Raw genomic sequence first — 14,840 nt, 5'->3', positions numbered from 1 at the left:
AACCTCCTGAGACTAGGTAGTAGGTACTTTTAAAATTAGTTAGGGGGAACCCAAGTCTTTTATGATAAAGAGGTCATTTTAACTTTCCAGAATTCTTAATGGAGAAGGAATGGTCCGTGCTGGTTCTTTAAAAGGGAGCAAAGAGATTGAACAGGAAACACTAGAAAGGAAGGCTAAGGAGAAAGCTGTAGCTGCTCTTTGAGCTCCCCTCCACTTTAGGAGCACTGGTTAAAGGGTGAATGGGGAAGCCTAAGGACCTCATAACAGGCAGGGTCTCAGAAACAAGCTAATCTAGGCTCAAAAAATTAAAATCTGAACAGGAAATTTACATATCATCTAGACCAATCTCCGCTATTTCACAGATGAGGTACTAAGACCCAGAGAAGTAAAATAATTTGACCCCGTCATTCAGCTAGTTCTATGCAGAGCCAAATGCAGAAACAAGGGGGGGAGGGGGCTAATTTCTGGTCCACAGTTCTTTTTGCCGACCGCTCCATTTACTATGTAAGAGGGGAAATCCCTATTTATATTAAGACGGACCAACCGAATGTAAAGCAAATTCAACACTCAAGAGTTGTTTGGGGGAAGGGGGGAATTATGGGGAGCCAGGGTGCGGGTAGGGATTAATGAGATTTGTGAAGTGCTCATGGGTTTGGTGACAGAATGCTGGCTGCTCACAAATGCCTGGAAAAAGGGCTGAATCCGCCCTGGTGTTGGAACTGTGGCCCAGTTCCAGTTCAATTGCCAGGCCCACCAGCACGCAAGTGAAACCCGCAACGTTAACAAGTGTCCGTTTCGCTTATTTCTGGGTAAATAACTCCTGGGTGTGTGTTATACAAATCCATTCTGATACAAACCCTGGGCAGGAGAGGGTTGTAGTAAAAAATAATTCGGGGTTGGGGAAGGAGGAGGTGTGGATTGCGCTGGCGAGGGGGATTGGAAAGAGTGGCCAGCATGACCAGACCAGTCGCAGACCACAGGGCTTCCCTGTTGCTAGGTCGCCGGTGTCCTTAGTTACCATTGATTGGAAGCACTCTCCAATCTCTCCGCAGCCTAGTGCTGCGCTCCGCAGGCCGTGCTACCCGCGCGCCGCCTCGCGAAGGTGGGAGACAAGGGCACGTACACACATGTCCTTCCTTCCCCAGCGATCCCGGTCTAAGGCTGAGGTCCTGGTTAGGAATCACAACCGCGGAGGCTTTGCAAAGTGGCCACCAACTCCACCTCTAAGAAATCCCCGACGAGGGCTGTGCTGAAACCTACGGGAGGGCGAGCCCTGGGGGTTTTTCACCCAGACTCACGTTGTACTCCTTCAGCCAGGAGTCTAGCTTTTCCTGCAACGTTCGTAAAGCTTCGTTTGAGACCAGTCTTTTCAGGTTTTCCGCCATCGCTCACTATACCGCACGGCCCCACGCTGCGTGATGGAGACGTGGGGGGACCAGGCGGTGGCCTCCGCAGGACCGTGGGCTGATATGGCGGGAAGGGTGTTCTCTTGTGGGGGGCTCAGAGCGCGGCAGGTGTTTCCATCCTCCCCCTCGGGTCGGACCGGGCAGGGTTCGGGAAGCCGGGGGGGGGGGGAGGTGCCCTAGGCCGCAGCCACCGCCCCTCATCCGCCGCCCCGCGCGGTCTCCTGGCTCCCCAGCAGCCGCCTGAGCCCGGCCATAAATACCCTGGCGATTATTAAACAAACCTTGACGTGGACGCGTTGGCTGCCAGGGACGCGCGCGGCCTGCGTCGTGGCAACGCCCGCGTCGCCCCGCCCTGGGTGACAGCCGCGCGCCCCAGGGGTGGACTGAGACGCGCCGTCGCGGGGGGTGGAGGGCAGCAGGGCGCCTAGAGCATTCCTCCCCATTCGGGGGTTCTGGGTGCCCACGCGTGTCCAGAAAAGCAGCAGTTAAGTCGTCATAGTAATTTGGGGCAAGGCTATCTCAGGAGATCAACTCTTTGGCCCTTGTATTCTTTCTCCTTTCATTCCTTTAATTATTCATTTGTAGTGCCTTGGGTTTACCTGTATGAAACTTGTAACTAAAATTTCAGTACTTCCTACTTGTAGCTTTTGCTTTGTTCCTTGACCCACTGGGTGGGTACCCAAGTCAATAGAGTTTAGGTCCAGGATGTTCACAAATTAAAGTTAATCCCTCAGGTTTGGATAAGATTTGCCAGTGTATATTTATTATTTACAGTTTTTTTTTTTTTTTAAGAGTCATTGAGCACGCTAAAGCTTCATTTAATGCCGAATTCTCTAATTGGGACTTTCTTGACCTAGTTTGGCACTATTTCAAAAGTGTGTATTCTGCTACAGAAATGGGTTCAACCACTTAGGAAACCATTTCGACCATCTTTAAGCGCTTTCGAAGCAAGCTCTTTTATAGACCATCAAAAAATTTGCTGATTGTAAACCATTCCTATCCGTTCTTTAAAACAGCGGTGGGGAGCAGAGCCTCAGCTGGTTAGCTAGCTAGTTTAACTTAGTTTCATCTCTGTAGGTACTTGAAAATCAGTGAACACTGCGTATATTCAAGTATTGTAAAATCAAGAATTTTCACCACCTCTTGTTTTGTATTTCTCTTTATTACAGTGGCTTTACTATCTGCTAATGAAAATGAAAGGCTCAGTTTTGGAGCCTATGTTTCTACTATTTTCTGTAGACCATAAAATAAGGACTATAAGGGTATAACATGTTATTTGATCTGAGTAGAATAATAATTTCTAATGTTAAAAATACCCCCTCAACAAAACAACTAAATATTCATTAAACAACTTCATATATGTATATAACATACATATACACATATATGTATATAATGAATTGAGAAAAGACTCAAATTTCTCAATTTGGACCTAATAATTACATATTTCAATAGGCATTTGGAATCTTTGAACAGTCCCATTTACTTATTCATAAAAAAATCATATTGGAACATTTATGTCAGATAAATTAGCCGTAAAGTACTTTTCTTTGCTGTGAGCACCTTAATTTGCCTGTAATCCTTGGTTTCATCATCTGTAAAAGGAAAATAATTCTTTCATAGGATTATTATGAAACTTAGTAAGATAATTCATGTAAAGTATTTAGTACAATGCTGGGCCTATGCTGTAGCAATTGCTGTAGTAATTGCTGTTTATTAAATATAAACTAATACCGACCTATGTTCGCTATTATTAGGAATGTAGATTAGTATTAGTTTATATTTAATAAAGAAAACTAGTTGTAAACAATCTAAACCTCCAACAATAGGGCAATGGTTGAGCACATCATTCAATGAAATGTTGCACAATAAAAATCTGGTTATTGTAGAATATATACTATCTAGAAACTTTCACTATAACGAAAAAGGCAGAACACTAAATTATATATACTGTGTTAAACTGCACAATGTCAACCCAAGGTACAATTGTGGGTTATTTTTATTGCTCTTTTATATTTTTCTGATTTTGTTCAAGTTTCTACCATGAACATGAATTGTTTCTATGATAGCTTATTCAGAAAAAATTTATACAAAACAGTTACTAATATGGTTTGGCTGAGTCCTTGTCAAAATCTCATCTTGGATTCCTACGTGTTGTAGGAGGGGTCCAGTGAGAGGTTATTGAATCATGGAGTCAGGTCTTTCTTGTACTGTTCTCGTGATAGTGAATAAGTGTCACAAGATCTGGTGGTTTCGAAAAAGGGAATGTTCCCTGCACAAGCTAGCTGCCACCTATATAAGATGTGACTCGCTCCTCCTTGCCTCCCACCGTGATTGTGAGGCCTCCCTAGCTAGGTGGAACTGTAAGTCCCTTAAACCTCTTTCTTTTGTAAATTGCCCAGTCTCGTGTATGTCTTTATCAGCAGCACGTAAACCAACTAATACAGTAAATTCATATGGGGAGTTGGACTCCACTGAAAACATACCCAAAAATGTGGAAGCACTTTTGGAACTGAGTAACATTTTGGAACTGAGTAACAGGCAGAGGTGGGAACAGTTTGGAGGACTCCGAAGAAGACAGGAAAATGTGGGAAAGTTTGGAACTCCCTAGAGTCTTGTCAAATGGCTTTGACCAAAATGCTGATAATGATATGGACAATGAAATCCAGGCTGAGGTGGGTGGAGATGAGGAACTTGTTGAGAACTGGAGCAAAGGTTACTCTTTTTATGTTTTACCAAAGAGACTGGCAGCATTTTGCCCCTGATCTAGAAATTTGTGGAACTTTGAACTTGAGGGAGATAATTTAGGGTATCTGGCAGAAGAAATTTCTAAGTCAGCAAAGCATTCAAGAGGTGACCTGGGTGCTGTTAAAGGCATTCCGTTTTATAAGGGAAGCAGAGCATAAAAGTTCAGAAAATTTGCAGCCTGACAACGCAATAGAAAAAAAAATCCCATTTTCAGAGGAGAAATTCAAGCGGGCTACAGAAATTTGCATAAGTAACAAGGAGCCAAATGTTAACCCCCAAGACAATGGGGAAAATATCTCCATGGTATGTCTCCAGTGCAGCCTAGGGACTTGATGCCCTGCATACCAGCCACTCCAGCCATGGCTGAAAGGGGCCAATGTAGAGCTCTGGCCATGGCTTCAGAGAGTATAAGCCTCAAGCCTTCAGAGCTTTCATGTGGTATTGAGTCTGTGAGTGCACAGAAGTCAAGGGTTGAGGTTTGGGAACCTCTGCCTAGATTTCAGAAGATGTATGGAAACACCTGGATGCCCAGGCAAAAGTTTGCTGCAGGGGTGGGGCCCTCATGGAGAACCTCTGCTAAGGCAGTGCAGAAGGTTAATGTGGGGGTGAACCCCCACAAAGAGTCCCTGCTGGGGCACTGCCTAGTCGAGCTGTGAGAAGCCTCTGTCCTCCAGACCCTAGAATGGTATATCCACTGAAAGCTTGTACTGTGTGCCTGGAAAAGCCACAGACACTCAACACTGGCCTGTAAAGGCAGCCCGGAAGGAGGTTGTATCCTACAAAGCCACAGGGGCAGAGCTGCCCAAGACCATGGGAACCCACCTCTTGCATCAGCATTACCTGGATGTGAGACATGGGGTCAAAGGAGATCATTTTGGAGCTTTAAGATTTGACTGGCAGGATGCAGTGGCTCACACCTGTAATCCAGCACTTTGGGAGGCTGAGGCAGGCGGGTCACCTGAGGTCAGGAGTTTGAAACCACCCTGGCCAACATGGCAAAACCCCGTCTCTACTAAAAATACAAAAATTAGCTGAGTGTGGTGGCGGGTGCCTGTAATCCCAGCTACTTGGGAGGCTGAGGCAGGAGAATCACTTGAACCCAGGAGATGGAGGTTGCAGTGAGCTGAGATCACACCACCACATTCCAGCCTGGGTAACAGAGCAAGACTCTGTCTCAAAAAGAAAAAAAATTTTAAAATTTAAAAAATAAAAAAAATTTGACTATCCCACTGGATTTCAGACTTGCATCATCAGGAGGAAGACCAATGCTTCTTATCATAAAGACAAGTTCCTTTTTTTTGGCCAATTTCTTCCATTTGGAATGCCTGTATTTACCCAATGCCTGTACCCCCTTTGTATCTAGGAAGTAAATAACTTGCTTTTGATTTTATTTTTTAATTTTATTTTTTATTATACTTTAAGTTCTAGGGTACATGTGCACAACGTGTAACTTGCTTTTGATTTTAAAGGCTCATAGGTGGAAGTGACTTGCCTTCTCTAGTCCTTCTTTGGACTGTGGACTTTTGAGTTAATGCTGAAATGAGTTAAGACTTTGGGGGACTGTTGGGAAGGCATGATTGCTTTTGAAATGTGAGAACATGAGATTTAGGAGAGGTCAGGGGTGGAATGAAATGGTTTGGCTGTGTCCCTGCCCAAATCTCATCTTGAATTTCCATGTGTTGTGGGATGGACCCAGTAGGAGGTAATTGAACCACGGATGAAGGTCTTTCCCATGCTGTTCTCATGATAGTGAATAAGTCTCCTAAGATCTGGTGGTTTTTAAAAATGGGGAATTTTCCTGCACAAGCTCTCTCTGCCTGCTGCCATCCATGTAAGATGTGACCTGCTCCTCTTTGCCTTCTGCCAGGATTGCGGGGCCTCCCCAGCCATGTGGAACTATAAGTCCATTAAACCTCTTTCTTTTTAAAATTGCCTAGTCTTGGATATATCTTTATCAGCAGCATGAAAATGGACTAATACAGTTACCCCAAAATTTTACCACCCTCAGAAAGAAAAATGCCAGCTAAAATATCAATATTTAAGCAGCTCCCTCAAAACAGAACACACTTTGACTAAATGTCTGTATTGCTCATTTAATAATTAGACTTACAGTGTCTTAAGATAGAATGGATCTTTGAAATCACCTTAGCATATGCTCCCTGATATTTATCTCTACATATGCCCCAGCTTCACAATTAGATTCAAGACCTTTAAGGCTTGCAGTCATTTCATGTACATCCTGGCTTCACTAGAATTCAAGAGATGTGTTGTGTATAGCAGGAACTTGTCTTTATGATAAGAAGCATTGGTCTTCCTCCTGATGATCAAAATACAGGAAATGTTTCACATGTTTATTCATTATTTACCCTCCCTACCCTAGTACTTCCAAAAAAGTGTCTGAGATGGCTGATAGCAAGACACTTGAAAATACTGTCAGATTAGTAATATTTTTTAGAGGAAAAAGCAAATATTCCCAAAATGTATGCCCATGTACTAAGAGCCACATTTCATATTTCTTTCTGGGCTTAGTGGAAGGCAAAGCAGAAAGGAAAATGAGTTTTATGATAATGATTGATGTTTAAAGTATACATACGAGCTCTTTCAATGAAAACACATTTTCTTGGTACCAATCTAAAATGTGTTTGCTCATTTCCAAAGACTATTGGACAACCTAGATGAAAGATATCTTAATAAACCTTTTTAAAAAATATATAGAAGAAATCTTGATATTATTGTTTTGTGAAACCATCTTTGATCAATGCTGAAGGAGTAATGCTAGAACAGCTCATCAAAGAGCAGGCCAAGTAATTGACACCCCATTTTTAGTTCTCAGGTGATGTTATTTGATACAAGCTTAGAATTTGCATACCTGTTGGAATAAGTGGATGTTTTCATAAGTGCCCTTAATGATGGTCCCCTCTGCAGAGCTTTTGATGGGTGCTAAATAGCAATCAATTTAAGACAGAGCAAAAGCCTGGAGTGCAAATAGTTTATATTTCTGATTAAAGAGTCCATGTGTTTTAAATTATAAGCATGTAGTCAATATGGCTGAGATTCTATTTTAAAAGTTGATAAGCCTTGGCCGGGAGTGGTGGCTCATGCCTGTAACTTTGGGAGGGCAAGGCAGGCAGATTACTTGAGGCCAGGAGTTTGAAACCAGCCTGGCCAATGTGACAAAACCCTGTCTCTACTAAAAAGGTAAAAATTAGGTGGTGCACATCTGTAGTCCCAGCTACTCGGGAGGCTGAGGCATGAGAATCACTTGAACCCAGGAGGCAGAGGTTGTAGTAAGCCAAGATGGCGCCATTGCACTCTGGCCTGGGTGACAGAGCAAGACTTTGTCTCAAATAAATAAATAAATAAATAAATGCTGATAAGTCTCCTTTTTATTCACATATGACAGAAAATACCAGATAAGTAATGATTCTCTTTGGGGAATATTTTGATGCTCAAATTTTGTCCCAATTTGATTATTTTAGGACATTACTAATTAAGCAATTTTAGGAGAAGTTGAAAGAACAGCAAACTCAAAACATGAACACTGTTGCTTTATCTCACACTCTGCCAATTAGTGAATTCTTATGACTTTATATAAATCTTTAATCACTCAGAGACATTTTTTTCATCTATAAAATGAGTAATATGGACTAGATTAGCTGCAAGATGCCCTGTAGTTCTAACAGTCTTTAATACTGTTTTGCCATACTGATTAGGTTCATGATTGAGCAAATCTTGCTCTTTGTTTCAATTTTTGGTTGACAGTTCACTTTAGGTCAAGTGTTGATTTTGAGCGCATTAGACAATCACCAAAAGTTGGGCACACTTTTTTAGTAAAATTTATTCTGCAAGCTTGCTGGAATAACTACTATTTCTAACCTCCAGTTAATAAACAAGGAATTTCTCTATAGTTGCATTTTTAATAAATTTAAACCCAGCTTAAACTGATAAACTTTTCCTAATTACCTCAAACCCTCAGAGCTCATCACTTTCTCCTTTATGCTTTGTCTCTTTAACTTTTGGACATGTTAATATTCTTGTAATTATCATGCTATATTATATTTATCTGCTTCCTATCTAAACTTTTGAGCTTCATGAAGAAAAAGAGAGAGGCTTATTTAGCTTTATATCCTCAGCACAGCAACCGGCACATAAGAAAGAAGAAACAAGTTGGGGGCCAGGAGGAAGGAAAAGGAAAGGGAATGGAAAGGAAAGGATGTGATTGGCTGCTTTGTATCTGATGTCATAATCCACTGAGATAGAAGGCAATTTTAACAGCCAATTGGTGTTTCTTACGGTGTGATAATTCTACTATCTAGCCAGGAGTGATTTGTTCTAGAAAGGGTAACGTGATGAGTATCTAGATGGAACAGGGTTTTTTGTTTGTTTGTTTGTTTTTGAGACAGAGTTTCACTCTTGTTGCCCAGGCTGGGGTGCAATGGCATCATCTTGGCTCACTTCAACCTCCACCTCCTGGGTTCATGCGATTCTCCTGCCTCAGCCTCCCGAGTAGCTGGGATTACAGGCATGCACCACCACGCCCAGCTAACTACATTTTTAGTAGAAATGGGGTTTCTCCATGTTGGTCAGGCTGGTCTCAAACTCATGACCTCAGGTGATCGGCCCACCTCAGCCTCCCAAAGTGGTGGGATTACAGGCATAAGCCACCATGCCCAGCCTTGGAATAGATTTTAATTTAGTCTACTCTGGATTTTTACCTACATCAGTCAGCTCAAAAGATTTTTAACTGGGTATTTTAAGAAGCCAACAAAAGATGAGCTGAATCCACTGCCTGAACTGAGCTGAAGTGAGAGTTATGTATATTTAGTTCACACTACACCAAACATAAATATATGCAATAAATTACAGGGGATTATATTTTACAGTAGGATTTTCATCTTAATTTCTAGTCTTCCTAAGGACAGTTGCTAACCCTTAGCCAAGGACTGATAAGAACAACCTATGTTTGGCTTGGATGCTCTTTTAAGCACTCCTCATCCTTTCCTGGCTGAGCCACGGTATTCTTGTCCTTCTGCTGTCTGTGTTTGGATCTTGTGTCTTTGGATCAGGGCCTGTATTACTATTTGAAGAAAATCTTTTAGTCTTTGCTGAACCACTTGCATAAAGTTGCCTTTAAATGCAATGTTTATCCAAGGTAATGCTTAGGCCCTTCGTGCTCAGAGGCACTTTGTTCCTGTAGGTAGCAAAACACTTATTTGTCCACTAAGTGTTTTCTAACCTGAGTGCTCTGTGTTCTCCTTTCAGGAGTTCTGTTTTGTCCTTTTCTCTGACACATTAAGGGAAAGGAAAATATTTTCTAAAAAACACCCCTTGGAGAACAAATGAATTTATTGGGAACTGAGCAGGAGGCAGGTTACCCCACTGACAGAAGCAAGAATGCTGTTTCCTGTGTCATACCAAGCACTACCCACTCAGAGCAGCAGTTCAGAATTTTTTTGTACAATTATTTCATGTGCACTATTGATTAAACTATAAAAACAAGAGGAAATTTTAAATATATTACAAGTATATCACCTTAGCACCTAAATAAACTGTAGAATATTTGCAACAAATACAGATTAGACAGAGAAAAAACCCAAGGTAGATGTAGTGTGATTTTAGAGAGCTGCAAAGTACTTTTCCTATCGCAACCCAAGTTTACATCACAGGTTTTTCAGAAAAGAAGGCGTCCTCACCCTCCGTCTTTTCAGCTCTGCTAGCTAAATGCAATGGCAAGGTCATGGTTCTGTGAAAATCCCCAGAGGAGGAGCTCAGGACACATTAAACTATTGCAGAGACACGGTGGGTATGGTCTACCTTGCAAGATGTACTTAAGCACATTGGGAGAGGGATATGGGATAGCATGAGACAGTCCCTAGGATGAGTAATGTTAAAATAGATCCTTTTCAGCATTTTTAATAAACATTTACTGGATTTCTAGTGTGACACAACCATCTGCCTTAAGCATGGGTAGAATTAAGCTCAGTCTCTGCTCCCTAGGATCTCATAATCTATTCAAGAGAGAGAAAAGCAACCACAGTTCAATGTGATCAGTTAGAGTAGATAAACGTTCTGTGGAAACAATGATTCCTCCTTTGCCTCGTTTCCCATCTTCTGAAAAAGGATCAGGGAAAGTCATAGAAAGGTGATGTTTAGATCCTGTTTTGGAAAGATGGAGAGACCAAGAAGAGACCAAGAAGAGAAGAGCAAATTGAAACAGGAGGAATCACAGCAAAGGGGCATGAAATTGAATGGAGCGGCAGAAAATGACAAATAGTAGTCCAATGTAACTACAGAGTAGTCAGGGAATCAGAGACAAGACTGCAGAGATAGTCCTGGTTTCAACTATGATGAGTCTTATATATCAGGCTAAAGGAATTGATCTTTATTTCACAGGTAGTGGGAGGCAGCAAAGGGCTGTAAACAGAAAAACTGTATGATTGGGTCTCTTCTATATCACATTGGAGGTTACAGAGGTTAAGTATGGAAGGGGCAGAACTGGACCCAGAAAGAGCACATAGAAGACAAAGAGATGAGAGTTAGTCTAGTGGCCTTCTCTGGGGTACGGTATGGTGAGTATTAGATACCAATATCAGAAATACTTAGATGCTAGTAATATTTTTTACCCAATAGAAAAAATTAATTTAGTATTCATCAGAGTTATTAAGTATGTATTATGTACTTGGTTCTTAATGCGTTCAGGACTTAGAGCAACATGGAAAATAATAACACATTGCCTCTGCTTTGTAAGGAACTCAGTCTAATCAGAAGCAAACTGTATATCATGGAAAGTAAAGTAATGAGATACTGCATTAAGTATTAAATGGGGTGTTACAGCAAATTAGTGAAAAGTTTAAAGGAAAGAGCAATAAGAACAGGCTGTGATTGTCAGGAGGAGATAGGACTGAGGTTCGTCCTGAAAAATGGGAAGAATCTGGAGAGGCATGAATTCACAGATAAGTAAAACAGATGGACAAATACATAAATTTCAGTATAGTGTGATGTGACAATAGCAGCATGCTTGGGGATCACAGAGAGGGGCACACAAATCAGAAATGTATGATTGGGAGACAGTTTAAGAAAGGCTTTTCAGAAGAGATACCCCTTGATCTAAGTTTTAGTGGACAAGTAGAGAACAGCTACATTAAAAGGAGAAAGAGCCACATAAGCAAAGGAACAGAGCCATTAAGAACTTGACGAGCTCAGGCAATTAGATGGGGGCTGCAAATATTGCACATAGATAAAGGGATAGATTACTTTATCTCTGATTCCCTGACTCCTCTGTAGTTGGATGTATTTGTGGCATGGGCAGGAAACAAGGCTAAAAAGGGGCAGAAGGACCAAAAGGTTCTAAACTTTTGGTGAAGGGCCTTAAATTTTATTTGGAGTATGATAAGCTTGCGGGTGAGGAGTGACATGATCAGATTTGTATTTTAGAAAGATCATTCTAGAAATAGTGTAGAACTACTTTGAGGTGTCTGACTAGATGGTGACATCATTCACTAAGGGAACATAGGGGGACCAGACTGGGAAGAAAGATTTTGAGTTCTTGGGCTTGAAGTGTATATTTGTAACACACAAACTTGGTGGCTTTAAACAACAGATATTTGTTGTCTTACAGTTCTGGAGGTTAGAAGTAAGAAATCAGAGCCTTCTGGAGGCTCTAAGGGTATATCTGCTCCATCCTTCTTTCTTAGCTTCTGGTAGCAGATGGCAATTATTGGTATTCCTTGACTAGTACAGTGATCACTCCAATCTTTGCTTCTATGTTCATATCACCTTTGTGTATGTTGCCATCCTGTCCTCTTATAAGAAAGGGCTCATCCTAAATTCACAGTGATCTCAAGATCTTTAATAACATCTGACTTTAATAACATCCATTTGGGCTGCTATAACAGAATATGGACTAGGTGGCTTATAAACAACGGAGCTTTATTTCTCACAGTTTCGGAGGTTGGGACATCCAAGATCAACATGCTTAGAGATTTAGTGTCTGGTGAAGGCCTGTTTCCTGATTCATAGACGTCACTGTGTCCTCACATGGTGGAAGGAACAAACCCATTCTCTTGGATCTATTTTATAAAGGCACTAATCCCATTCATGAGAACATAGCTAATCACCTATCACTTCCTTCTATAATGTGAATGTGTCCCCAAAAATTCATGTTTGGAAGTTTAATCTCCAATGCAACAGCATTGGGAGGTGTTGCCTTCTGGGAAGTGTTTAGGTCATGGGGGCTTGGCCCTCATGAATAGATTAATGCCATTATAAAAGGGCTTGATGGAGTTTTGTCTTTTTTCACCCATTATCTCCCTTCTGCCATGTGAGGACATGGCATTCCTCCCCTCAGGATGGCAAGGTGTTCAAGGTAACATCCTGGAAACAGAGACCAGATCCTTGTCAGACAACTGAACCTGCTTGTACTTCTCAGCCTCCAGAACTGTGAGAAAATAAATTTTTGTGCTTTATAAATTACTCATTCTCAGATAGTCTGTTATAGAAGCACAAAATGAAATAAGTCAGCTTCTAAAGGTCCTGCCTCCTAATATCATCACATTGGGGGCTAAGATTTCAACATATGAAATATTCAGGGGAGACATAAACATTCATTCTATAACAATCTGCAAAGACTCTGTTTCAAAGTAACACCACATTCACAGATACTGGAGGTTAGGACTTGGATATGTCTTTTTGCAGGACACTATTCAAACCACTGAAAAGTGAACAAAGGTGTAAGTGTCTTCATAATCTGACTCATACTCCAGCCCTGGGGAGCTCTGTTTTGTGCTTCCAAATGCTAATATCATGCAAAAGGCAAAGAAAGCGCAAAATTACAGGCCGTGATGTATGGCAGAAAGAGCAAAGACCAGTCAGATGAACCTAGATTCAATACTGGCTCTTTAGTAGTTGAATATATGGTCAGCCATTTAACCTCTACAAGCCTTGATTTCTTCATTTGTAAAAGAGGCATTGCCAGGCACATAGTTGACTTGAAATGTCATTATTTCAGGGGGAAAAAAAGCTGACAATAGTACATTTGAAAATAACCCACATTAAAATGTGGTCATGTGAGTAAATTGGATCTCTTTAAAAGAGAATAGAAATTGGCATTAAGAATAGTGGGATGTCCTGTCAGAGATGGACATCAGCAATGAGGAAAGAATCCAAGAGAAGGGGATGTTCAGATAGCCAAAGGGGCATTTGGTTTCAGGAAAATTGGCTACCAGGTGTCTTACCACCTAAGTGGGAGGGAGGTTGGCAAAATCAAGTCAGGGCTTAGAAATTGGGATACTGAGCAGATTTCTAAGATATTTATTAAGTTTAATTACTGTGCCAGATATTGGAGATTGAACGATGAGTAAGACATCTACCTTCCAGATAGAACACACCATTTTTTGAATGAAGTCAGCAGGTAGACAAGATAAAAATAGAATGCAATCTGAAGTGCTACAAAAGGCTAGGCACAGAGTTAAGGAATAAATCTGTGGGAGCCTCTGAAGCCTTTAGAGAAAATACGATGTTTAATAGATTCTTGAAGGATAAATAAGAGTGTGCGAGCCAGGAAAGAAGAACTTTCCCAGCAGAGAGAAAAATGCAAACCGTAGGAATTAAGGACTAGGAGACAGGAACTCAGAATCAGTTAAGAGCCTAGTTGTGCAAATTGATCAATGAGACCACAGGCAGAATATTAACACAGAGTCTTACTGCTGACTCCTGCATCATTGGGTTTTAACTTAAGAGTTTTCCTGCCTAAAATGCAGATTTGTCCCACAGACGCAGAGAGGAGTGAGTCTAGAAATATGAGTCAAGTGGTTCCAGCATTGGAGACAAAAGAAATGCAGAGAGACTGATGACCAGCTAGGTACTGACTCCTACTGAATTAGACAGTACTAGGGCCCAAAAATGCTTATTAGAAGTGATTCAGCTACATGAGGAACAGTTGCTATTGACTTCACTGCATTTTTTTTTCAGCTAAAATAATTATTGGATTATACCTGCAACAGGGAACAATGAATATCTACCCAAGTAACTCGTACATCTGAGTGGCTTCCCAGTGTTCAGTAAATGTCCGTTCAATTAGGTTCCCAAGGATATACATGGTAACACTATCTCCAACACTAAATGAAAAATCCATCCCCAGTATCGCAGGATAAAAACATCAGACTTCACAGGCCTCCAAAGTTAAGCAGCCCTAAGTGATTCAACTTCCTCCTTGAGGACTCTGTCTTCAAGACTCCAGCTGCCTAAGTGACCACTTGTTCACTTCTGCCCACGCAGTCACCACGCCGGTCCGCGTCCACTTGTGGTCTCGATATCGGCCCCTCCCACCTTAGCCCAGGAGACCTTGGTCCGAGAAGCAAAGAGAGCGTCACAGCTCTCTTTGGCACCGGATGGTGTCCAGCTTTCAGCGGTGGGGAACAAAGGGGAAGGGGAGAAGCGTCCTCGGTTTTTGAGGGTGCCTTTTCTGAGGAATCTGCAGGCGGCCCGAGGTGGCGCAGAATCCCCATAGGCCCCTTCTGGACCCTGCGCGATACAACGCGCCCGAGGCCACTGTCCTAGGGGCAGGGGCTACGGCGGAGCGTGAGTCCGCAGGGACGGGATATGGATCTTCGGGGATGCGGGCTGGGGAGGAGAAGGTGTGAGCAGCGGGTCCCCCGCGTCCCACCGCCAGGGCGCAGGCGCAGGCGC

General features: G+C 42.0%; 1 protein-coding gene across 3 annotated transcripts in view; it reads right to left on the bottom strand.

The window, feature by feature from the left end:
- Nucleotides 1–1,764, bottom strand: part of SPATA18 (spermatogenesis associated 18) — a 61,220-nt gene extending 59,456 nt beyond the window's left edge. For all 3 annotated transcript variants that reach the window (XR_001003797.1, XM_011960054.1, XM_011960055.1), the window contains exon 1: nt 1,299–1,764. Coding sequence is in view for 2 of the 3 variants with exons in the window: in XM_011960054.1 (XP_011815444.1) it covers nt 1,299–1,385 (87 nt within the window). In the remaining variant the exon portion in view is untranslated. The remainder of the gene's footprint in view (nt 1–1,298) is intronic.
- Between the last annotated feature and the right edge of the window lie 13,076 nt (nt 1,765–14,840).

This window comes from Colobus angolensis, unplaced genomic scaffold, assembly GCF_000951035.1.
Source record: "Colobus angolensis palliatus isolate OR3802 unplaced genomic scaffold, Cang.pa_1.0 Scaffold501, whole genome shotgun sequence".
NCBI classification, from domain to species: domain Eukaryota; kingdom Metazoa; phylum Chordata; class Mammalia; order Primates; family Cercopithecidae; genus Colobus; species Colobus angolensis.
The sequence above is the reverse complement of the archived record's forward strand: the minus strand, read 5'-3'. Positions and strand labels throughout refer to the sequence as shown.